The sequence below is a fragment of the Oncorhynchus gorbuscha genome, linkage group LG14, assembly GCF_021184085.1.
Source record: "Oncorhynchus gorbuscha isolate QuinsamMale2020 ecotype Even-year linkage group LG14, OgorEven_v1.0, whole genome shotgun sequence".
Taxonomy (NCBI): Eukaryota; Metazoa; Chordata; class Actinopteri; order Salmoniformes; family Salmonidae; genus Oncorhynchus; species Oncorhynchus gorbuscha.
The window spans coordinates 29,500,372-29,524,358 of record NC_060186.1 but is presented as its reverse complement, the minus strand read 5'-3'; the positions used below and the strand labels follow the sequence as shown (position 1 = coordinate 29,524,358).

At 43.9% G+C, this 23,987-nt stretch overlaps 1 protein-coding gene across 4 annotated transcripts in view; it reads right to left on the bottom strand.

The window, feature by feature from the left end:
• Window positions 1-23,987, bottom strand: part of LOC123994760 (stromal interaction molecule 1-like) — a 117,002-nt gene that overhangs the window by 80,094 nt on the left and 12,921 nt on the right. For all 4 annotated transcript variants that reach the window (XM_046297730.1, XM_046297733.1, XM_046297732.1 and 1 more), the window contains 3 exons: window positions 8,773-8,903; window positions 6,859-6,973; window positions 6,238-6,349 (listed from right to left, as the gene is read on the bottom strand). In XM_046297730.1, the coding sequence (XP_046153686.1) occupies window positions 6,238-6,349; window positions 6,859-6,973; window positions 8,773-8,903 (358 nt within the window). The remainder of the gene's footprint in view (window positions 1-6,237; window positions 6,350-6,858; window positions 6,974-8,772; window positions 8,904-23,987) is intronic.

The window sequence follows — 23,987 nt, the reverse complement described above, 5'->3', positions numbered from 1 at the left end:
GTGTCGTGTTTCCCTCAGATGCTGCGTGGTGAGCAGGTGTCTGAGTCTGCTACGGTCAAGTGCCTTCCCGAGGCAACCTGCAGTTTATTATCGAGTCTCCAGTCAGTTCTCGTGATTACGAGTGGAATTGTTTTCTATGCTTTATTTACCGCTCCAATTTGTCTAGGAGTATTGCTATTTCCTTAAACTGGATTAAAGACTCTGTTTTCGCCAAGTCGCTTTTGGGTCCTCATTCACCTGCATAACAGGTATGCTATCAAGCCCAGGAGTTTTTCCAGACTGAAAGGATTTAATAGCCTCAAAAAGTTCTTCCTCTGTAATTTGTCCTTCGCACTGATCTTTCTGTACATTTGTTAATTTTCCACTTTTTATATTATTTGGAAAGTATTCCTAACCATAATCTTCATTCGGGGGGAAAGGATGAGACGGAAAAGAGAACATCTATGGCAACTGCTCGGCCTCAGACCACAAGGTACTACAGAGGGTAGTGCGTAGGGCCCAGTACATCACTGGTGCCAAGCTTCCTGCCATCCAGGACCTCTATACCAGGGGTGTCAAAAGGAATGCCCCAAAAAATGGTCCAAGACTCAAGCCACCCTAGTCATAGACTGTTTTCTCTGCTACCGCACGGCAAGCAGTACTGAAGAGCCAAGTCTAGGTCCAAGAGGCTTCTTAACAGCTTCTACCCCAAGAAATAAGACTCCTGAACAGCTAATCAAATGGATACCCAGACTATTTGCATTGCCCCTCCCCCCCACATTCTATGCTGCTGCTACTCTCTGTTATTATGTTATTATGTTATGCATAGTCACTTTAATAACTCCAACTTTACATGTACATATTCCCTCAATTAGCTTGACACTGGTGCCCCCGCACATTGACTCTGTACCGGTACCCCCTGTATATAGCCCCGCTATTGTTATTTACTGCTGCTCTTTAATTATTTATTATTCTTCTCTCTTACTGTTTTTTTAGTTATTTTCTTAAAACTGTGTTGGTTAAGGGCTTGTAAGTAAACATTTCAGTGTAATACACCTGTTGTGTTCGGCGCATGTGACAAATACAATTTGATTTGATTATCTAACATATTAGTTCATTTTTTTTAAACTATGTTTTCGTCTTTTGAGCTTCTAGTCATGAAATCTTTGCAGCCTACTCAATCACTTTTTATATCTACTGCTTACAGACCTCCTGGGCCATATACAGCGTTCATCACTGAGTTCCCTGAATTGCTATCAGACCTTGTAGTCATGGCAGATAATATTCACATTTTTGGTGACTTTAATATTCACATGGAAAAGTCCACAGACCCACTCCAAAAGGATTTCGGAGCCATCATGGACTCAGTGGGTTTTGTCCAACATGTCTCCGGACCTACTCACTGCCACAGTCATACTCTGGACCTAGTTTTGTCTCGTGGAATAAATGTTGTGGATCTTAATGTTTTTCCTCATAATCCTGGACTATCGGACCACCATTTTATTACATTTACAATCGTAACAATTAATCTGCTCAGACCGTGCTATAAATTCTCTGACAACCCAAAGATTCCCAGATGCCCTTCCAGACTCCCTCCGCCTACTCAAGGACCCGAATGACCTCGGAGTTACTCTGGACCCTGATCTCTCTTTTGACGAACATATCAAGACTGTTTCAAGGACAGCTTTTTTCCATCTACGTGACATTGCAACAATCACAAACTTTCTGTCCAAAAATGATGCAGAAAAATGAATCCATGATTTTGTCACTTTTAGGTTAGACTACTGCAATGCTCTACTTTCCGGCTACCCGGATAAAGCAGTAAATAAACTACAGTTAGTGCTAAACATGGCTGCTAGAATCTTAACTCAACAGCCTCGGTTTTTCGGATGACTGCCTTGCCTGGTTCACCAATTACTTTGCAGACAGAGTTCAGTGTGTCAAATCGGAGGGCATGCTGTCCGGTCCTCTGGCAGTCTCTATGGGGGTGCCACAGGGTTCAATTCTCGGGCCGACTCTTTTCTCTGTATATATCAATGATGTTGCTCTTGCTGCGGGCGATTCCCTGATCCACCTCTACGCAGACGACACCATTCTATATACTTTCGGCCCGTCATTGGACACTGTGCTATCTAACCTCCAAACGAGCTTCAATGCCATACAGCACTCCTTCCGTGGCCTCCAACTGCTCTTAAACGCGAGTAAAACCAAATGCATGCTTTTCAACCGATCGCTGCCTGCACCCGCATGCCCGACTAGCATCACCACCCTGGATGGTTCCGACCTTGAATATGTGGACATCTATAAGTACCTAGGTGTCTGGCTAGACTGCAAACTCTCCTTCCAGACCCACATCAAACATCTCCAATCGAAAATCAAATCAAGAGTCGGCTTTCTATTCCGCAACAAAGCCTCCTTCACTCACGCTGCCAAGCTTACCCTAGTAAAACTGACTATCCTACCGATCCTCGACTTCGGCGATGTCATCTACAAAATGGCTTCCAACACTCTACTCAGCAAACTGGATGCAGTCTATCACAGTGCCATCCGTTTTGTCACTAAAGCACCTTATACCACCCACCACTGCGACTTGTATGCTCTAGTCGGCTGGCCCTCACTACATATTCGTCGCCAGACCCACTGGCTCCAGGTCATCTACAAGTCCATGCTAGGTAAAGCTCCGCCTTATCTCAGTTCACTGGTCACGATGGCAACACCCATCCGTAGCACGCGCTCCAGCAGGTGTATCTCACTGATCATCCCTAAAGCCAACACATCATTTGGCCGCCTTTCGTTCCAGTACTCTGCTGCCTGTGACTGGAACGAATTGCAAAAATCGCTGAAGTTGGAGACTTTTATCTCCCTCACCAACTTCAAACATCAGCTATCCGAGCAGCTAACCGATCGCTGCAGCTGTACATAGTCTATAGGAAAATAGCCCACCCATTTTCACCTACCTCATTCCCATACTGTTTTTATACTGTTTTTATTTATTTATTTTTCTGCTCTTTTGCACACCAATATCTCTACCTGTACATGACCATCTGATCATTTATCACTCCAGTGTTAATCTGCAAAATTGTATTATTCGCCTACCTCCTCATGCCTTTTGCACACATTGTATATAGACTGCCCATTTTTTCTACTGTATTATTGACTTGTTAATTGTTTATTCCATGTTTAACTCTGTGTTGTCTGTTCACACTGCTATGCTTTATCTTGGCCAGGTCGCAGTTGCAAATGAGAACTTGTTCTCAACTAGCCTACCTGGTTAAATAAAGGTGAAATAAAAAAATAAAATAAAAAACTAGAACCAAAATATTGGATCATATTACTCCAGTGCTAGCCTCTCTACACTGGCTTCCTGTTGAGGCTAGGGCTGATTTCAAGGTTTTTACTGCTAACCTACAAAGCATTACATGGGCTTGCTCTTACCTATTTTTCAGATTGGGTCCTGCCGTACATACCTACACGTACGCTACGGTTACAAGACACTGGCCTCCTAATTGTCCCTAGAATTTCTAAGCAAACAGCTGGAGGCAGGGCATTCTCCTATAGAGCTCCATTTTTATGGAATGGTCTGCCTACCCATGTGAGAGACGCAGACTCGGTCTCAACCTTTAAGTCTTTATTGGAGACTCTTCTCTTCAGTAGGTCCTATGATTGAGTGTGGTCTGGCCCAGGAGTGTGAAGGTGAACGGAAAGGCACTGGAGCAACGAACCACCCTTGCTGTCTCTGCCTGGCCGGTCCCCCTCTCTCCACTGGGATTCTCTGCCTCGAACCCTTATTACAGGGGCTGAGACACTGGCTTACTGGTGCTTTTCCATGCCGTCCCTAGGGGGGGGGGGGTGCGTCACTTGAGTGGGTTGAGTCACTGACGTGATCTTCCGGTCTGGGTTGGTGCCCCTGCCTTGGGTTGTGCCGTGGTGGAGATCTTTGTGGGCTGTACTCGGCCGTGTCTCAGGATGGTAAGTTGGTGGTTGAAGATATCCCTCTGCTGGTGTGGGGGCTGTGTTTTGGTGAAGTGGTGGGGTTATATCCTGCCTGTTTGGCCCTGTCAGACCTGTTGTTTTCAACTCTCTAGAGACAGCGGGAGTGTTAGAGATACTCTGAATGATCGGCTATGAAAAGCCAACTGACATTTACTCCTGAGGTGCTGACCTGTTGCACCCTTGACAACCACTGTGATTATTATTATTTGACCCTGCTGGTCATCTATGAACATTTGAACATCTTGGCCATGTTCTGTTATAATCTCCACCCGGCACAGCCAGAAGAGGACTGACCACCCCTCATAGCCTGGTTCCTCTCTAGGTTTCTTCCTCGGTTCTGGCCTTTCTAGGGAGTTTGCTTCTACACCTGCATTGCTTGCTGTTTGGGGTTTTAGGCTCGGTTTCTGTACAGCACTTTGAGATATCAGCTGATGTATAAATATAATTTGAATCACCGACAACGATGAGACAGCCTATAGGGGGGAGGTCAGAGACCTGGAAGTGTGGTGTCAGGACAACAACCTCTCCCTCAATGTGAGCAAGACAAAGGAGATGATTGTGAACTACAGGAAAAGGAGGGCCGAGCACATCCCCATTCTCATTGACGAGGCTGCAGTAAAGCAAGTTGAGAGCTTCAAGTTCCTTTGTGTCCACATCACCAACAAACTATCATGGTCCAAGCACACCAAGACAGTCGTGAAGAGGGCACGACAAAACCTATTCCCCCCCAGGAGACTGAAAAGATCCTTAGATCCTCAAAAAGTTTTACAACTGCACCATTGACATTGAGAGCATTCTGGCTGGTTGCATCACTGCCTGGTATGGCAACTGGTCGGCCTCCAACCACAAAGCACTACAGAGGGTAGTGTGTACGGCCCAGGACATCACTGGGGCCAAGCTTCCTGCCACCCAGGACCTCTATACCAGCCCTAGTCATATAGTCATAAACTGTTCATTCTGCTACCGCACGGCAAACGGTACCGGAGCGCCAAATCGATGTCCAAGAAGCTTATACACAGTTTATACACAGCTTCTACCCCCAAGTCTACTGAACATCTAATCAAATGGCTACCCAGACTACTTGTATTGCCTACTTGCATTGCTCTTTAATTATTTGTTACTTTTATAAAAGAAATGTGTAGGTATTTTTCTTAAAACGGCATTGTAGGTTAAGGGATTTTAAGCAAGCATTTCACTGTAAGGTCAACACCTGTTTTATTCGGCGCATGTGACAAATACAATTTGATTTGATATAGCCGTACATGGTTCTGATTTCTGGGTGTGTGCGTGCGCGTTCTTGCAAGTAGAAAAACATGTTGACTCACCCTACTTGAAGAGAAACGCCAATGCCATCCTCCTCTATTTCATGTTGACGAAACGGTCTATCATTGTGATACAGTACACACTTTTATTTTTTGTTGTCCTAGGCTAACTGGCTAAAATGCTTGCTCGCTAGCCTAACTGCCATTCAGGGGCAACGTTAGCTAGTTAACATTAGCCTTATACATCTAGCTACATATTGAACGTCCATCCTCTCAGGCCAGGGGCACAACAATGTATGAATTAATGGTTGGATCAGAATCACTGTTATAATCATTGGCCAGTACAGAGAACTAAGTAAAATCTCCATCCATGGCTAATTTCGGAAAGGGACCATTTTAGCTAGCTAGCTAGCCACAACACAACGAGATGCAAGAATTAAAGTGTTTCTGTCAATGACGTATGCTCTCAATGGGATTTGATAGGAGTGACGCCAAATCCAAGCTGGCTTCCCTTTACACTTTATTTTGGTGCGCCAGGACCCTTCACAGTTGAGCTCGCTCAGTTTAGCTCAACGCTATTTTTTTTTTTTTTTGTTAAGGGAGGCCAGATGCTCGCTGGCTTCCCTTGCCTTCAATGCTACAGGAAGCAACAATGTCATACTTGTTTGGACCAGACAGTATCAGATAGATGGTCTACACCTAGAGAGACAGGGGGGGGCGCTGTTTCGCTCACTCTGATGTTTTCTCCTGTGAGATACATTCAGCCTCTTACGAATTGAAGGAAAATGATGAAACACAGATAGACGAAATATGAATTAATGAATGTTTTTCTATTGGTAAACTTTTGGGGGGAGCCTGGCTTCCCTTGGCATCCATGAATACAAGTCAGTGTGTGTAACAACTATTTGTAATTGAAAAGTGTTTTTCATGGTTGCAAAGGGACGCAAATGCCCCCGCAATTCAAGAACGACCCGTGTGTCTATATGAGGCGGGTGTGTGTTACCTGGGTAAGGCCCTTCCGTCCAGATTGTGCTTCTTGAAGATGTCCACATACGGAGGGAGCTCCACATAGTGTATGAGCCAGTCCTCCACCTCCTCCACTGTCCAGTTGTACACTACACACACACACACACACACACACACACACACACACACACACACACACACACACACACACACACACACACACACACACACACACACACAAAAGATGAATTGAGTAAGAGAACTGGCTGATCTCTGGCTTTCTCCCAAATGGCACCCTGTTCCCTATGTAGTGCTCTACTTTTGAACTGGGCCCTGGTCAAAAGTAGTGCATTAAATAGAGAATAGAGTACCATTTGGGACGCAACCCTGTCTATCTGGGTCCGCCTCTGTCTCTCTGTATCTACCGTGCTAATCTGCTCTAACACAAACAGCTGTCCCAATGCAATGCACACTCACTGACTGACACAAAACAGCCTATTGGAGGACTGGCTGTCCCAATGGACAAACAAGAAACACCTGGATTTATGACAGTGTGAATGATCTCAGGCTTATCCTCCCTCCTCCACAATCCCATCTTAGTCCCTTCACCCCTCGCTCCCTCCCAGATACCCTCCTCCCTCCCTCATTCCCTCCGTACCGTCCGAGGCCCTCCATACGTTCCACATGTCCTCTACACTGATGAGAAGGTCTGCTCCATGGAAACTGTTGTGTTTCCCTTTGGGGTCATGGTACTTCAGATCCTCCCTCAGGAACTAACAGAGAGTGAGAATGTTTTAATTACATACCATAAATACATATTGCTACTGTATGAGGCACAGCGGTACAATAAAATGGGTATACTACGATACTACACTATAGTAGTAAACTGTAACAGTAATAAATATTATGAGGCTGGTGCTTCTACACCTGCATTGCTTGCTGTTTGGGGTTTTAGGCTGGGTTTCTGTACAGCACTTTGAGATATCAGCTGATGTACGAAGGGCTATATAAATACATTTGATTTTGATTTGATTTGTTGTGGGTGCTGGGGTAAGCTATGTGTTTTGCCTAACATTGTGAACAACTGTTCATATCCTCAGCCACACGAGCAGACAAACAGAAACACACAGAAACACACACACACACACACACACACACACACACACACACACACACACACACACACACACACACACACACACACACACACACACACACACACACACACACACACACACACACACACACACACACACACACACAAGAAACACACAGGATTAAGACAGCTGTTCTGAGCGCTGGCAGAGTGTTTGCAGGGACACACAAGGACAGGGAGGGGAGGGAAATCGCTAGTTACATTTCGTAATATTATTTTGGCCAATATTACATCAATACTTTGATTCCAACTGTCAATTAAATTAAAAAATGTAATCCTATAGCTTCTTCTCCATCTTATTTTTAAATTTATTTTACCTTTATTTAACCAGGTAGGCTAGTTGAGAACAAGTTCTCATTTGCAACTGCGACCTGGCAGTTGCTAATAGTGAGCCAACCTGTTTTGAGCACTTTTATTTCCATGACTGATCAAAACTCACTTCTCATGCTTTCTCTTGTCTTTCTCCTGGAGAAACTGAGTGTACAAAACATTAAGAACACCTTCCTAATATTGAGTTGCACCCCCTTTTGCCCTCAGAACAGCCTCAATTTGTCATGACATGGACCACAAGGTGTCGAAAGCAGTCCACAGGCATGCTGGCCTCATATTGAAACAAAGCTTCCCATTGTTGTGTCAAGTTGGCTGGATGTCCTTTGGGTGGTGGACCATTTTTGATACACACAGGAAACTGTTGAGTGTGAAAAACCCAGAAGTGTTGCAGTTCTTGACAAATTCACCCTCTGAATGGCACACATACACAATCCATGTCTCAATTGTCTCAAGGTTTAAAATCCTTATTTAACCTGGTTACTCCCCTTCATCTACACTGATTGAAGTGGATTTAACAAGTGACATCAATAAAGGATCATAGCTTTCACCTTGATTCACCTGGTCAGTTTACGTCATGGAAAGAGCATGTGTTTTTAATGTTTTGTACACACAGCGTATAGTGAGCAATATGTTTGGAACATCAAATTGCAATAAAATCGCAGTATCAAATCACAATTCATATAGAATCATGAGAATCACAAAACATATCATATCGGCACCTACGTATTGTTGATATATCGTACCGTGAGGCCCCTGGCAATTCCCTGCCCTAGTGCTGGATTACATCTCATATGGTGTCCAGGAAACTGACACCTCCTGAAAAAATAGCCTTGAGCTTCAATGTGGCCCTGACCTTCAGAGAGAGTACAGTGTGTGTGTGTGTGTGTGTGTGTGTGTGTGTGTGTGTGTGTGTGTGTGTGTGTGTGTGTGTGTGTGTGTGTGTGTGTGTGTGTGTGTGTGTGTGTGTGTGTGTGTGTGTGTGTGTGTGTGTGTGTGTGTGTGTGTGTGTGTGTGTGTGTGTGTGTGTGTGTGTGTGTGTGTGTGTGTGTGTGTGTGTGTGTATTGTTATGTGTGCATGTATCTCACCCCGTCTGTCTCGCTCATGTCCACGGTTCCATCCGCATCATCATCCATCAGTTTGTGGATGCTACGGATCGCCTCGAAACTCAGCAGCGCATTCTCATCCTGGCACAGAATCACATCTATCATACACAGTTCTATGGAGAGAGGGAGAAAGTGGGGGCAGAGAGAGAGAGAGGAAGAGAGAGGGGGAAGAGTGGGGAAGAGAGAGAGAGAAAGTGAGAGAGGGAGGGAGTGAGGGGAGGGGGAGAAAGAATGAGAGAGAGAGAGAGAGAGAGAGAGAGAGAGAGAGAGAGAGAGAGAGAGAGAGAGAGAGAAAGTTTGAGAAGCAAACAGTATCTGTTTACACTAGGCAAATTTCAACCTATCCATCAAGAGGGCCAACAAAGTGGCCTTCAGGGGAACTGACAGAGGGAGGAAATTACTATGCATTTAGAAGTATGTGTGTGTGCGGGCGTGTGTGTGTGAATGTGTGTGCACACAATGCATGCGTGCGTGTAGTATTGGCCAAGTGAATTTGCAGGGCTACGGGGTTAGACCTCATGATCTAACTACAAAATAAACTGGTCTTATAATAAATAAATACATGCCATTTAGCAGACGCTTTTATCCAAAGCGACTTACAGTCATGTGTGCATACATTCTACGTTTTGGGTGGTCCCGGGTATCGAACCCACTACCCTGGCGTTACAAGCGCCATGCTCTACCAACTGAGCTACAGAAGGACCACACACAGTCCCCATTGGGAAAATGAGTACAGTGATGTGATACTTACAGTATACAGTGCATTCAGAAAGTATTCAGACCCCTTGACTTTTTCCACATTTTGTTACATTACAGCCTTATTTTAAAATTGATTCAATCGTTTTTTCCCCCTAATCAAACTACACACAATACCCCATAATGACAAAACAAAAACAGCGAAGCACCTTTGGCAGCGATAACAACCTCAAGTCTTCTTAGATCTGACTCTACAAGCTTGGCACACCTGTATTTGGAAGTTTCTCGCATTCTTCTCTGCAGATCCCCTCAAGCTCTGTCAGGTTGGATGGGGAGTGTCACTGCACAGCTATTTTCAGGTCTCTCCAAAGATGTTAGATCGGGTTCAAGTTGGGCCACACAAGGACATTTAGAGACTTGTCCCAAAGCCACTCCTGCGCGTCTTGGCTGTATGCTTTGGATCGTTGTTCTGTTGGAAGGTGAACTTATGCCCCAGTCTGAGGTCCTGAGCGCTCTGGAGCAGGTTTTCATCAAGGATCTCTCTGTACTTTGCTCCTTTCATCTTTCCCTCGAACCTGACTAGTCTCCGAGTCCCTGCCGCTGAAAAATACCCCCACAGCATGATGCTGCCACCACCATGGTTCACCGTAGGGATGGTGCCAGGTTTCCTCCAGACACGACACTTGGCATTCAGGCCAGAGAATCTTGTTTTTCATGGGCTGATAGTCTTTAGGTGCCTTTTGGCAAACTCCAAGCGGACTGTCATGTGCCTTTTACTGAGGAGTGGCTTCTGTCTGGCCACTCTACCATAAAGGCCTGATTGTTGGAGTGCCGCAGAGATGGTTATCCTTCTGGAAGGTTCTCCCATTTCCACAGAGGAACTCTAGAGCTCTGTGTGACCATCGGGTTATTGGTCACCTCCCTGACCAAGGCCCTTCTACCCCGATTGCTAAATGTGGCGGGGCCGCCATCTCTAGGAAGAGTCATTAAGAATGGCAACTGTGTTCTTGGGGACCTTCCCCAGATCTGTGCCTCGACACAATCCTGTCTCGGAGCTCTGGGGACAATTCCTTCAACCTCATGCCTTGGCTTTTGCTCTGACATGCACTGTCAACTGTGGAACCTTAGATAGACAGGTGTGTGCATTTCCAAATCATGTCCAATCAATCAATTTAGCACAGGTGGACTCCAATCAAGTTGTAAAAATATCTCAAACATGTAAACAGGATACTACACCTCAGCTCAATTTTGAGTCTAATAGGGGTCTGAATACTTATGTAAAAATGATTTGTTTTTATACTTTTTAGAAATGTTCTACAATATCTAAAAACGTGTTTTTGTTTAGTCATTATGGAGTACTGTGTGTAGATTGCTGAGGATTTTTTTTACTTTTTTATAAATCAATTTTACCATAAGGCTGTAACGTAACAAAATGTGGACAAAGACAAGAGGTCTGAATACTTTCCGAATGCACCGTATGTGATGTGATCCAATGTGATGCTATGCGACACTATTCTATGCTAGTTGATGCTAAAGAATGCTATCTAACCTCCGTTGGTGAACATTTGACAACCAATTCCAAGTGTCTGCCTTGGGACCAAAACGTTGTGGGTTCAATGTCCCTTACAGACAGGCCTGCTTTCATTGTACACAGCACACAGGTCTTTGTACGCTGCTGTGATTCTGACGACACTGATCACTTATTGAAGTCAGTTATTAAATCCACTTCAATCAGTGTAGACGAAGGGCAAGAGACAGGTTAAAGAAGGATTTTTAAGCCTTTGAGGCAATTGAAACATTGATTGTGCATATGTGCCATTCAGAGGGTAGATGGGCAAGACAAAATATTTAAGTAACTTTGAACGGGGTATGGTAGTAGGTGCCAGGCGCACCGGTTTGTGTCAAGAACTGCAATGTTGGTGATTTTTTTTTCACGCTCAATAGTTTCCCGTGTGTATCAAGAATGGTCCACCACCCAAAGGATATCCAGCCAACTTGATACAACTGTGGGAAGCAGTCAGCATGGGCCAGAATCACTGTGGAACGCTTTCGACACCTTGCAGAGTCCATGCCCCAACAAATTTAGTCTGTTCTGAGGGCAAAATGGGGGGAGTGGGAGTGCAACTCAATAGTAGGAAGGTGTCCTTAATGGTTTATACACTCAGTGTATGTTGTGGGGATGGCAGGTAGCCTAGTGCGTTAGAGCGTTGGGCTAGTATCCGAAAGGTTGCTAGATCGAATCCCCCGAGCTGACAAGGTAAAAATCTGTAGTTCTGCCCCTGAACAAGACAGTCCATTGTTCCCTGTGCGCCGTGGGATGTCGATTAAGGCAACCGGCCGCACCTCTCTGATTCAGAGGGGTTGGGTTAAATGCGGAAGACACATTTCAGTGGAAGACATTCAGTTGTACAACTGACTAGGTATCCCCCTTTCAAATCAAAATCAAATCAAATGTTATTTGTCACATACACATGGTTTGCAGATGTTAATGCGAGTGTAGCGAAATGCTTGTGCTTCTAGTTCCGACAATGCAGTAATAACCAACGAGTAATCTAACCTAACAATTCCACAACAACTACCTTATACACACAAGTGTAAAGGGATAAAGGATATGTACATAAAGATATATGAATGAGTGATGGTACAGAACGGCATAGGCAAGATGCAGTAGATGGTATAGAGTACAGTATATACATATGAGATCAGTAATGTAGGGTATGTAAACATAAAGTGGCATAGATTAAAGTGGCTAGTGATACATGTATTACCTAAAGATGGCAAGATGCAGTAGATGATATAGAGTACAGTATATACATATACATATGAGATGAGTAATGTAGGGTATGTAAACATTATATTAAGTGGCATTGTTTAAAGTGGCTAGTGATACATTTTTACATCAATTTCCATTATTAAAGTGGCTGGAGTAGAGTCAGTATGTTGGCAGCAGCGGCTCAATTTTAGTGGTGGCTGTTTAACAGTCTGATGGCCTTGAGATAGAAGCTGTTTTTCAGTCTCTCGGTCCCTGCTTTGATGCACCTGTACTGACCTTGCCTTCTGGATGATAGCGGGGTGAACAGGCAGTGGCTCGGGTGGTTGTTATACTTGATGATCTTTATGGCCTTCCTGTGACATCGGGTGGTGTAGGTGTCCTGGAGGGCAGGTAGTTTGCCCCCGGTGATGCGTTGTGCAGACCTCACTACCCTCTGGAGAGCCTTACGGTTGTGGGGGGAGCAGTTGCCGTACCAGGCGGTGATACAGCCCGACAGGATGCTCTCGATTGTGCATCTGTAGAAGTGTGTGAGTGCTTTTCGTGACAAGCCAAATTTCTTCAGCCTCCTGAGGTTGAAGAGGCGCTGCTACGCCTTCTTCACAACGCTGTCTGTGTGGGTGGACCAATTCAGTTTGTCCGTGATGTGTACGCCGAGGAGCTTAACTTACTACCCTCTCCACTACTGTCCCGTCGATGTCGATAGGGGGGTGCTCCCTCTGCTGTTTCCTGAATTCCACAATCATCTCCTTTGTTGTGTTGACGTTGAGTGTGAGGTTATTTTCCTGACACCACACTCTGAGGGCCCTCACCTCCTCCCTGTAGGGCGTCTCGTCGTTGTTGGTAATCAAGCCTACCACTGTAGTGTCGTCCACAAACTTGATGATTGAGTTGGGGGCGTGCATGGCCACGCAGTCGTGGCTGGGCAGAGAGTACAGGAGAGGGCTCAGAACGCACCCTTGTGGGGCCCCAGTGTTGAGGACCAGCGGGGTGGAGATGTTGTTACCTACCCTCACCACCTGGGGGCGACCCGTCAGGAAGTCCAGTACCCAGTTGCACAGGGCGGGGTCGAGACCCAGGGTCTCGAGCATGATGACGAGTTTTGAGGGTACTAATGCTGAGCTATAGTCGATGAACAGCATTCTCACATTCTCACACTCTACTTTGTCTCTATACTGACACTTAGCTTGTTTGATTGCCTTGCGGAGGGAATAGCCACAATGTTTGTATTCGGTCATGTTTCTGGTCACCTTGCCCTAGTTAAAAGCAGAGGTTCGCGCTTTCAGTTTCGTGCGAATGCTGCCATCAATCCACGGTTTCTGGTTTGGGAATGTATTAATCGTTGCTGTGGGTATAGCATCGCCGATGCACTTTCTAATGAATTCGCTCACCAAATCAGCGTATTCGTCAATGTTGTTGTTGGACGCAATGGGGAACATATCCCAATCCACGCGATCGAAGCAGTCTTGAAGCGTGGAATCAGATTAGTCGGACCAGCGTTGAACAGACCTGAGCGTGGGAGCTTCTTGTTTTAGCTTCTGTCTGTAGGCTGGAAGCAACAAAATGGAGTCGTGGTCAGCTTTTCCAAAAGAAGGGCGGGAGAGGGCCTTATATGCGTCGCGGAAGTTAGAATAACAATGATCCAGGGTTTTACCAGCCCTGGTAGCACAATCGATATGCTGGTAGAATTCAGGGAGTCTTGTTTTCAGATTAGCCTTGTTACAATCCCCAGCTACAATGAATGCAGCCTCAGGATATGTGGTTTCTAGTTTACATAGAGTCAAATAAAGTTTGTTCACGGCCATCGATGTGTCTGCTTGGGGGGGGAATATATACGGCTGTGATTATAATCGAAGAGAATTCCCTTGGTAGATAATGCGGTCGACATTTGATTGTGAGGAATTCTAAATCAGGTGAACAGAAGGACTTGAGTTCCTGTATGTTGTTATGATCACACCACGTCTCGTTAATCATAAGGCATACCCCCCCCCCCCCCCCCCCGCCCTCTTCTTACCAGAAAGATGCTTGTTTCTGTCGGTGCAATGCGTGAAGAAACCAGCTGGCTGCACCGACTCCGTTAGCGTCTCTCGAGTGAGCAAAGAACGTTACAGTCTCTGATGTCTCTCTGGAATGCTACCCTTGCTCGGATTTCATCAACCTTGTTGTCAAGAGACTGGACATTGGCGAGTAGTATGCTAGGGATTGGAGCACGATGTGCCCGTCTCCGGAGCCTGACCAGAAGACCGCTTCGTTTGCCCCTTTTACGGCGTCGTTATTTAGGGTCGCCGGCTGGGATCCGATCCATTGTCCTGGGTGGAATGCAAAACACAGGATCCGCTTCTGGAGAGTCATATTCCTGGTTGTAATGATTTTTTATTTTTTTAACCTTTATTTAGCCAGGCAAGTCAGTTAAGAACAAATTCTTATTTTCAATGACGGCCTAGGAACAGTGGGTTAACTGCCTGTTCAGGGGCAGAACGACAGATTTGTACCATGTCAGCTCTTATATTCAGTAGTTCCTCCCGACTGTATGTAATGAAACCTAAGATTACCTGGGGTACCAATGTAAGAAATAACACGTAGAAAAACTAAATCCGGCATAGTTTCCTAGGCACACGAAGCGAGGCGGCCATCTCTGTCGGCGCCGGAAGAAACGTGTGTGTGAGCGAGAGAGATGTTGCTAACTGTGGGATTCTTTCACCTGCTTAGCTCATTGGACAGGTCAGAGTCCATGTTTGAAGTTGTTGAGTGGTATGGGGGTTTGGCAGTATGCTGTAGATGTAGGCCTATTTGTTCCAGAGTAGAGACACCCACAGTAGCTACTGTAACTGAAAACTGGCAGTGTCTGCTGTGGCAGTTGGGAAGGGGCAAGTTACCGGAATGTCTTGTATTGTATTTATAATGTATTGGCTTTTTAAGAGAATTGACATGAGTGTGTTCTTGTATTTAAAAAAAAAAAAAAGTACATTCTTAGTAGATTTAATCTGTCAATGTTCATCTCAAAGTGCACCAGATTGATGCACTTAGCTGTAGAAATTATATTTTCCTTCTTCTGGGGGAGACCCCTGGACCCGCCTACTAGGGTTCCCCATTGTGCCACAAATGTCCTCAAATCCTAGAAACATCTCTGCACACTCACACAACCAAAACCATTCTAGCTATATAGCCAACGTTATTTCCATGTACGAGGACCCATGAGCACCAACATGCGAAGTTCATAGGAGCATGACAAATTGGGTGTCAAATTACATTTTGGAGAAATTGTCACACCCTGACCATAGTTTGCTTTGTATGTTTCTATGTTTTGGTTGGTCAGGGTGTGATCTGAGTGGGCATTCTATGTTGGATGTCTTGTTTGTCTATTTCTATGTCTGGCCTGATATGGTTCTCAATCAGAGGCAGGTGTTATTCATTGTCTCTGGTTTCACTGTGTGTTTGTGGGTGATTGTTCCTGTCTTTGTGTTTGCACCAGATGGGAATGTTTTAGGTTTTTTCACATTTGTTGTTTTTGTTAGTTATCTCATGTGTAGCGTCTTTATAAATTACGCTGCATTTTGGTCCACCTCTACTTCACCTAAAGAGAACCCTTACAGAAATGAAGGCATATGTAATTTTTTCAATCATTTTCCATCCCAAAAATGTTGAATAAGTAAAGGCTTTGATATCTTGTCAAACAAATGGAAAAGGGGTCTTGTGAAACATCTACCAGAAAAAGTCTTAACAGGAATTAGACATGCTTTAAAACACAATAACGCTGAAGTAAAGACCCTGTCAACTAATACCAACACTTTCACTTAGTTTTTGAGAAATGATTCTGCCTTCTGTAAGTTTAAGAAACCATGCCTTATGCCTTGAGATTATGTTACCAAAAACCCACATATCTTGAAGATAATGAAAGTTCACAAAAGTAACAAGTAATAGTAGACCTACTAATTACTTACAGATTATTTTTAATGAATTATTAAGTGATAAATACAATTAACAGAATCCTGAAATAATCTGTAACGTAATTTCTGCAATTGAATTGGCACCAATGGGAAATCATAGAAATCACAAACCACAGTTGGGTCACCTGCTAGGACTTTCTGTCATCTGGTGGTCAAAGCAAGAGTTTGAAATTTCTGGACATCCCCACTCTCTCTTCTCTCTCTCTGCAATTAATGCCACCGGTCCCTGCTCTTACTGACACCTACCCATGAGCCCCCTCTCTTTCCATTTACTGTAAGTAAGCAGCATACCCACTGAGCACTGACGGGACACCGGACGTTCATTTATGTATAAAAGTTGTTTAAATATGGTGAGTCCGCCCTTACCTCGATTTCAATGTCCATATACTTCGGACCAGCCTTGATTTCAATGTTCACAGACGTCAGGACCGACCTTCATTTGGCCTAAACATAGATGACCATTTTTGGTTCAGATTTGGTCCGGTCCAAATCTGAACCTATCATAGACATCTAAGTTTCATAAGTTTGTACAGCACAGTAGAGTACAGTACATTACAGTAGAGCACAGAGTACAGCACAGTAAAGCAAAGTATAGTTCAGTACATTATGGTACAATAGAGCACAGTAGAGTACTCTATAGTAAAAACAAGTAGACTATAATTCAGTAGAGTAGAATAGAGTCGTGTAACGTTAAGTACAGTACACTGTAGAGCACAGTAGGGTTGATTATACTGTACTGAACTCTACTGTTCTGTACTGAACTATACTCCACTATATTCTACTGTTCTGTAATGTACTGTACTCTACTGTACTGAGCTCTACTGTGCTGTACTTTGATATTCAAACTTGTGAAACATAGATGTCTATGATTGGTTCAGATTTGGCCTGGTCCGGACCAACCAAATGTGGTCTTGTTTGGGGGCAGAGCTCATTCAAATCATAGCCAGTGTAATACCCAAATATGCAATATGGATTTCCCCCTAATCCACGAAACACACACGTGGCACCGTACACTAGATGCAGAGAAAGAGGTGAGGAGTAGCATTCCTTTTGGAATGAAAAGAGAAAACAAGTGGATGTTAGCGAGAGGCCACAGTGCATTCCTTTCCAAATGAAGAGAGAGAGAGAGAGAGAGCGCATGAGAGGAAGAGAGAAGTTAAATGATTATCCTAAATGAATTGTGCCTTCACATAATTACACACACTGTTCTCCCATTGTGTGTGTGTCAATAGATCTGAGGAGTCTGACGGAGAACTGGAGCCATGAGGATTTATGCAGCGTTCTGTATAGACAGGTCATATCTCTCCCTCCCTCCCTCCAATTCAATGGGCTTTACTGGCATGGGAAACACATGTTAAGATTGCCAAAGCAAGTGAAGTAGATAATATACCAAAGTGAAATAAACAATAAAAATGAACATTAAACATTACAGTCACAGAAGTTCCAAAAGAATAAAGACATTACAAATGTCATATTATGTACAGATGAAGTCGGAAGTTTACATATACCTTAGCCAAACATATTTAAACTCATTTTTTTCACAATTCCTGACATTTAATCCTAGTAAAAATCCCCTGTTTTAGGTCAGTTAGGATCACCAATTTATTTTAAGAATGTGAAATGTCAGAATAATAGCAGAGCGAATGATTTATTTCAGCTTTCATTTCTTTCATCACATTCCAAGTGGGTCAGAAGTTTACATACACTGAATTAGTATATGGTAGCATTGGCTTTAAATTGAATAACTTGGGTCAAACGTTTTAGGTAGCCTTCCACAAGCTTCCCACAGTAAGTTGGGTGAATTTTGGCTCATTCCTCCTGACAGAGCTGGTGTAACTGAGTCAGATTTGTAGGTCTCCTTGCTCGCACACGCTTTTTCATTTCCGCCCACATGTTTTCAATAGGATTGAGGTCAGGGCTTTGTGATGGCCACTCCAGTACTTTGACTTTGTTGTTCTTAAGCCATTTTGCCACAACTTTGGAAGTATGCTTGGGGTCATTGTCCATTTGGAAGACACATTTGCGACCAAGCTTTAATTTCCTGACTGATGTCTTGAGATGTTGCTTCAATACATCCACGTACTTTTCCTCCCTGATGATGCCATCCAGTCCCTCCATCCAGTCCCTCCTGCAGCAAAGCACCCCCACAACATGATGCTGCCACCCACATGCTTCACAGTTGGGATGGTGTTCTTCGGCTTGCAAGCTTCCCCCTTGCAAGCTTCCCCCGGCTTGCAAGCTTCCCCCTTTTTCCTCCAAACATAACGATGGTCAAACAGTTCTATTTTTGTTTCATCAGACCAGGAGACATTTCTCCAAAAAGTACGATCTTTGTCCTCATGTGCAGTTGCAAACTGTAGTCTGGCTTTTGTATGCCGGTTTTGGAGCAGTGGTTTCTTCCTTGCTGAGTGGCCTTTCAGGTTATGTCGATATAGGACTCGTTTTACTGTGGATATAGATACTTTGTACCTGTTTTCTCCAACATCTTCACAAGGTCCTTCGCTGCTGATCTGGGACCGATTTGCATGTTTTGCACCAAAGTACATTCATCTCTTGGAGACAGAACGCGCCTCCTTCCTGAGTGGTATGATGGCTGTGTGGTCCCATGGTGTTTATACTTGCCTACTATTGTTTGTACAGATGAACGTGGTACCTTCAGGCATTTGGAAATTGCTCCCAAGGATGAACCAGACTTGTGGAGGTCCACAATTTCTTTCTGAGGTCTTGGCTGATTTATTTTAATTTTCCCATGATGTCAAGCAAAAGAGTTTGAAGGTAGACCTTGAAATACATTCACAGGTACACCTCAAATTGACTGAAATTATGTCAATTAGCCTATCTGAAGCTTCTAAAGCCATGACATCATGGTATTTTCCAAGCAGTTTAAAGGCATAGTCAAATTTGTGTATGTAAACTTCTGACCCACTGGAATTGTGATACAGTGAATTATAAATGAAATAATCTGTTTGTAAACAATTGCTGGAAAAATGCCTTGTGTCAGTTGTCCTAACCAACTTACCAAAACTATAGTTTGTTAACAAGAAATTTGTGGAGTTGTTGAAAAACGAGTTTTAATGACTCCAACCTAAGTGTATGTAAACTTCCGACTTCAACTGTATATAACACAGTGTTGTAAAGATGTACAAATGGTTAAAGTACAAAAGAGAAAATATGTGTTTGTTCTTCACTGGTTGCCCTTTTCTTGTTGCAACAGGTCACAAATATTGCTGCTGTGATGGCAAACCGTGGTATTTCATCCAGTAGATATAGGAGTTTATCAAAATCAGGTTTGTTTTCGAATTCTTTGTGGGTCTGTGTAATCTGAGGGAAATATGTGTCTCTAATATGGTCATACATTGGGCAGGAGGTTAGGAAGTGCAGCTCAGTTTCCACCTCATTTTGTGGGCAGTGTGCACAAAGCCTGTCTTCTCTTGAGAGGCAGGTCTGCCTACTGCAGCCTTTCTCAATGGCAAGGCTATGCTCACTGTACATAGTCAAAGCTTTACTTCTGCCACTGTGTACTCTCTGTTTAGGGCCAAATAGCATTCTAGTTTGCTCAGTTTTTTTGTTGATTCTTTCAATGTGTCAAGTAATTTTCTTTTTTTTCTTGTGATCTGGTTGGGTCTAATTGTGTTGCTGTCTTGGGACTCTGTGGGGTCTGTTTGTGTTTGTGAACAGAGCCCCAGGACCAGCTTGCTTAGGGGACTCTTCTCCAGATTAATCTCTCTGTAGGTTATGGCTTTGATATGTAAGGTATGGGAATCTCTTCCTTTTAGGTTGTTGTACAATTTAACGGCTCTTTTCTGGATTTTGATAATTAGCGGGTATCGGCCTAATTCTGCTCTGCATGCATTATTTGGTGTTTTATGCTGATATACAGAGGATATTTTTGCAGAATTCTGCATGCAGTCTCAATTTGGTGTTTGTACCATCTTGTGAATTCTTGGTTGGTGAGCGGACCCCAGACCTCACAACCATAAAGGGCAATGGGTTCTATAACTGATTTAAGTATTTTTAGACAGATCCTAATTGGTATGTCGAATTTCATGTTCCTTTTAATGGCAGCAGCATACTACCCTGCATACCACTGCTGGCTTGCTTCTGAAGCCTGTAGGAGGTACTCTTTCCTCTGGTCTAAATAATATCCCAATTCCCCAGGGCAGTGATTGGGGACACTTCACTGTGTAGGGTGCTGTCTTTTGGATGGGACGTTAAACGGGTGTCCTGACTCTCTGAGGTCATGAAAGATCCCATGGCACTTATTGTATGAGTAGGGGTGTTAACCCCGGTGTCCTGGCTAAATTCCCAATCTGGCCCTCAAAACCACCACGATCACCTAATAATCCCCCGTTTATGATTGGCTCATTCATGCCCCTCCTCTCCCCGGTACCTATTCCCCAGGTTGTTGCTGCAAATGACAATGTGTTCTCAGTCAACTTGCCTGGTAAAATAATGGATAAATATATATTATTATTTTTTTAAACATAGAAGGCCCTTCTTGCCTCGTTCACAGCTTTGTGGAAGTTACCTGTGGCGCTGATGTTTAGGCCAAGGTATGCATTGTTTTTTGTGTGCTCTAGGGCAACGGTATCTCAATGATATTTGTATTTGTGGTTCTGGCGACTGGACCTTTTTTGGAACACCATTATTTTGGTCTTACTGAGATTTACTGTCAGGGCCCAGGTCTGGCAGAATCTGTGCAGAAGATCTAGGTTCTGTTGTAGGCCCTCCTTGGTTGGTGACAGAAGCACCAGATCATCAGCAAACAGTAGACATTTGACTTCAGATTCTCTCTCTCACACAGTGCATGCTGGGAGTTTTTTGGAGTTTGAGTGTTTGGTTTGGAAGGCTCTGTCCTAAGTTATTTTCTTGATTCTCTCCTTGGTCTTTCTTTCAATTCTTCTTTTCTATGGTGGAGGGTTAATGCACTGTTTGTTTTACCGGTACTCACTGTTTTTTTCAAAGTTAGGGTGGAAGAGGGCCGAGTTTTAGTTTCCTGGGGTTTTGAAGGCGTGGTGTGCGCGATGGATTCTCAGCCTAGCGTGGAGGAGACGCTGTCATTACGGCATGAATTCAGGTGTGTTCCTGAGAATGGAGTTAAGGTGGAGGAGGATCTGCTCGCGATCGGTGAACAGGAAGGAGCTGAAATGATACATTCCGCTTCCAGAATGAGCAAAGCTGTGGTTGTGTTCATGAAAAGAGCAAATTTGGTGGGTAGGTTCATTGCTCGTGGAATATTTGTAAGGGGTGTGTTGGTGCCAATTTCACCTCTTTCTACCCCTTCGACAAGGGTGGTTAAGGCATATTTGCCTCCGTTTATTACGGATGATCAATCAGGAAAGAGCTGAGTGGGCAGGTTTTCAGGCAGATGCCGTTAAGCATGTTGTTTCGTTACGGAGGCAAGTGTTCATGTTTCTGAATAAGAATGACCAACAGCTAAATGTGCATTTTAAAGTGAGGCATGGTGAGGGGCTATATGCAGGGTTTGCCAGCACAGATAGTCTACTGTGTTTTGAGTATGGGGATTTGGGGCATAAAGAGCTTTGCATGCCCACATAAAGGCTGTAGACAAGGTGAGGGTACGAATTGACTGGAACGAATTGCAAAAATTGCTGAAGTTGGAGACTTATCTCCCTCACCAACTTCAAACATTTGCTATCTGAGCAGCTCACCGATCGCTACAGCTGTACATAGTCCATCGGTAAATAGCCCACCCAATTTACCTACCTCATCCCCATACTATTTTTACTTATTTCCTTTTCTGCTCTTTTGCACACCAGTATCTCTAACAGCACATGACCATCTGATCATTTATCACTCCAGTGATAAAGTCATGCCTTTTGCACACAATGTATATAGACTCTTAAAAAAAAGTATACTGTGTAACTCTGTGTTGTCGTCTGTTCACACTGCTATGCTTTATCTTGGCCAGGTCACAGATGTAAATGAGAACTTGTTCTCAACTAGCCTACCTGGTTAAATAAAGGTGAAATAAAAAAATAAACAAATCAAAGGGTACAATGTGCAGGGGGCAATGAGACAAAGGCTTAACAAAAGGTCATGCCTTTTGGTGGTGGTGTATGGTGGTGTAGCTGAGGCTGGGCCTAGTTAGGCTATCGATTGTGGTGTAGCTGAGGCTTGGTCTAGTCATGTTATGGATGGTGGTGTAGATGAGGCTGGAAGGAGGAGGGTGTCAAGCAGAAGAGGAAAAAGGGGGGCCTACGACTACTCATCTATCCGTGACATAACCAGCGTCAAATACAGTTCCCCCACACTGGCACTCCCATCCCGTAGTTAAACTCCTAGCTAAGTGGCTAGAAACCTTCATACCGGATTATGTAGTGTTTACATAGACCCTTCATAAGCGCTACATATTAGCTAAGGCAAACTGTGAGTGATATTGTTTAGCTATGGCTGTGAGGGGTGGATAGGACTCTGCTTCTACTCAGGGAGATGGACAGGCAGTATGATTCCTGCAGTGATGGGCTGCTACCCAAATGGAACTATATTATCTACATAGTACACTACTTTTTACCAGAGCCCTATGGCCATATAGGAAAAAGGGTGCCATTTGAGGAGCAACCATGGACTGTAGCAGACCTATCAGACAGCAGGGGTAAATATTAGGATTAGTTTCCACCAGAGCAGAGCAAGGCTTTGTACCAAATAGCACCCTATTCCCTTTATAGTGCAATGTAGTAAACAAAGGTTCAATCAGTAAGACTGGTCTGAATGCTCAATTGACTTCATTCAGGAATAGTGCTGAGCGATTAACCAACATTTCATATTTTTGTTTTGTTATTAAACAACTAATTGACTGACGTCGGATCAATTACTTGAATTCCATTTTGTTTGTTTTTTGTGAGCCCATTCACAAAATAAATCAATAACTACTGTATGTGGGACACTGGGATGAAGGGAGATGTAGTTTTTATTAAGCAAATATTCAACCTAGCTCAGTGCAGAAACGTGGTAATTAACTACAATAACCATATTCCATTCTGCCAGTTTTTTTTACGGCTCATATGGATCAGAGGAAGAGGTGAAGCGAGAGGTTTCACTCTTGCCAAAACCTGTAAAGGGAATAGGGTACTGGGCTCTGGTTAATTAAAAGTAATGCACTGTAAGGGAACAGGGTACTGGGCTCTGGTTAAAAGTAGTGCACTGTAAAGGGAATAGGGTACTGGGTTCTGGTTAAAAGTAGTGCACTGTAAAGGGAATAGGGTACTGGGCTCAGGTTAATTAAAAGTAGTGCACTGTAAGGGAATAGGATACTGGGCTCTGGTTTAAAGTAGTGCACTGTGGGAATAGGGCCCTGGGCTCTGGTTAAACGTATTGCACTGTAAATGGAATAGGGTACTGGGCTCTGGTTAAAAGTAGTGAACAGTAAAAGGAATATGGTACTGTGCTCATGTTAAACATAGTACACTGTAAAGGGAATATGGTACTGGGGTCTGGTTAAACGTTGTGCACTGTAGAGGGAATAGGGTACTGGCATATGGTTAAAAGTAGTGCACTGTAAAGGGAATATGGTACTGGGGTCTGGTTAAACGTTGTGCACTGTAAAGGGAATAGGGTACTGGCATATGGTTAAAAGTAGTGCACTGTAAAGGGAATATGGTACTGGGGTCTGGTTAAACGTTGTGCACTGTAAAGGGAATAGGGTACTGGCATATGGTTCAAAGTAGTGCACTGTAAAGGGAATATGGTACTGGGCTCTGGTTAAAAGTAGTGCACTGTAAAGGGAATAGGGTACTGGGCTCAGGTTAAACGTAGCGCACTGT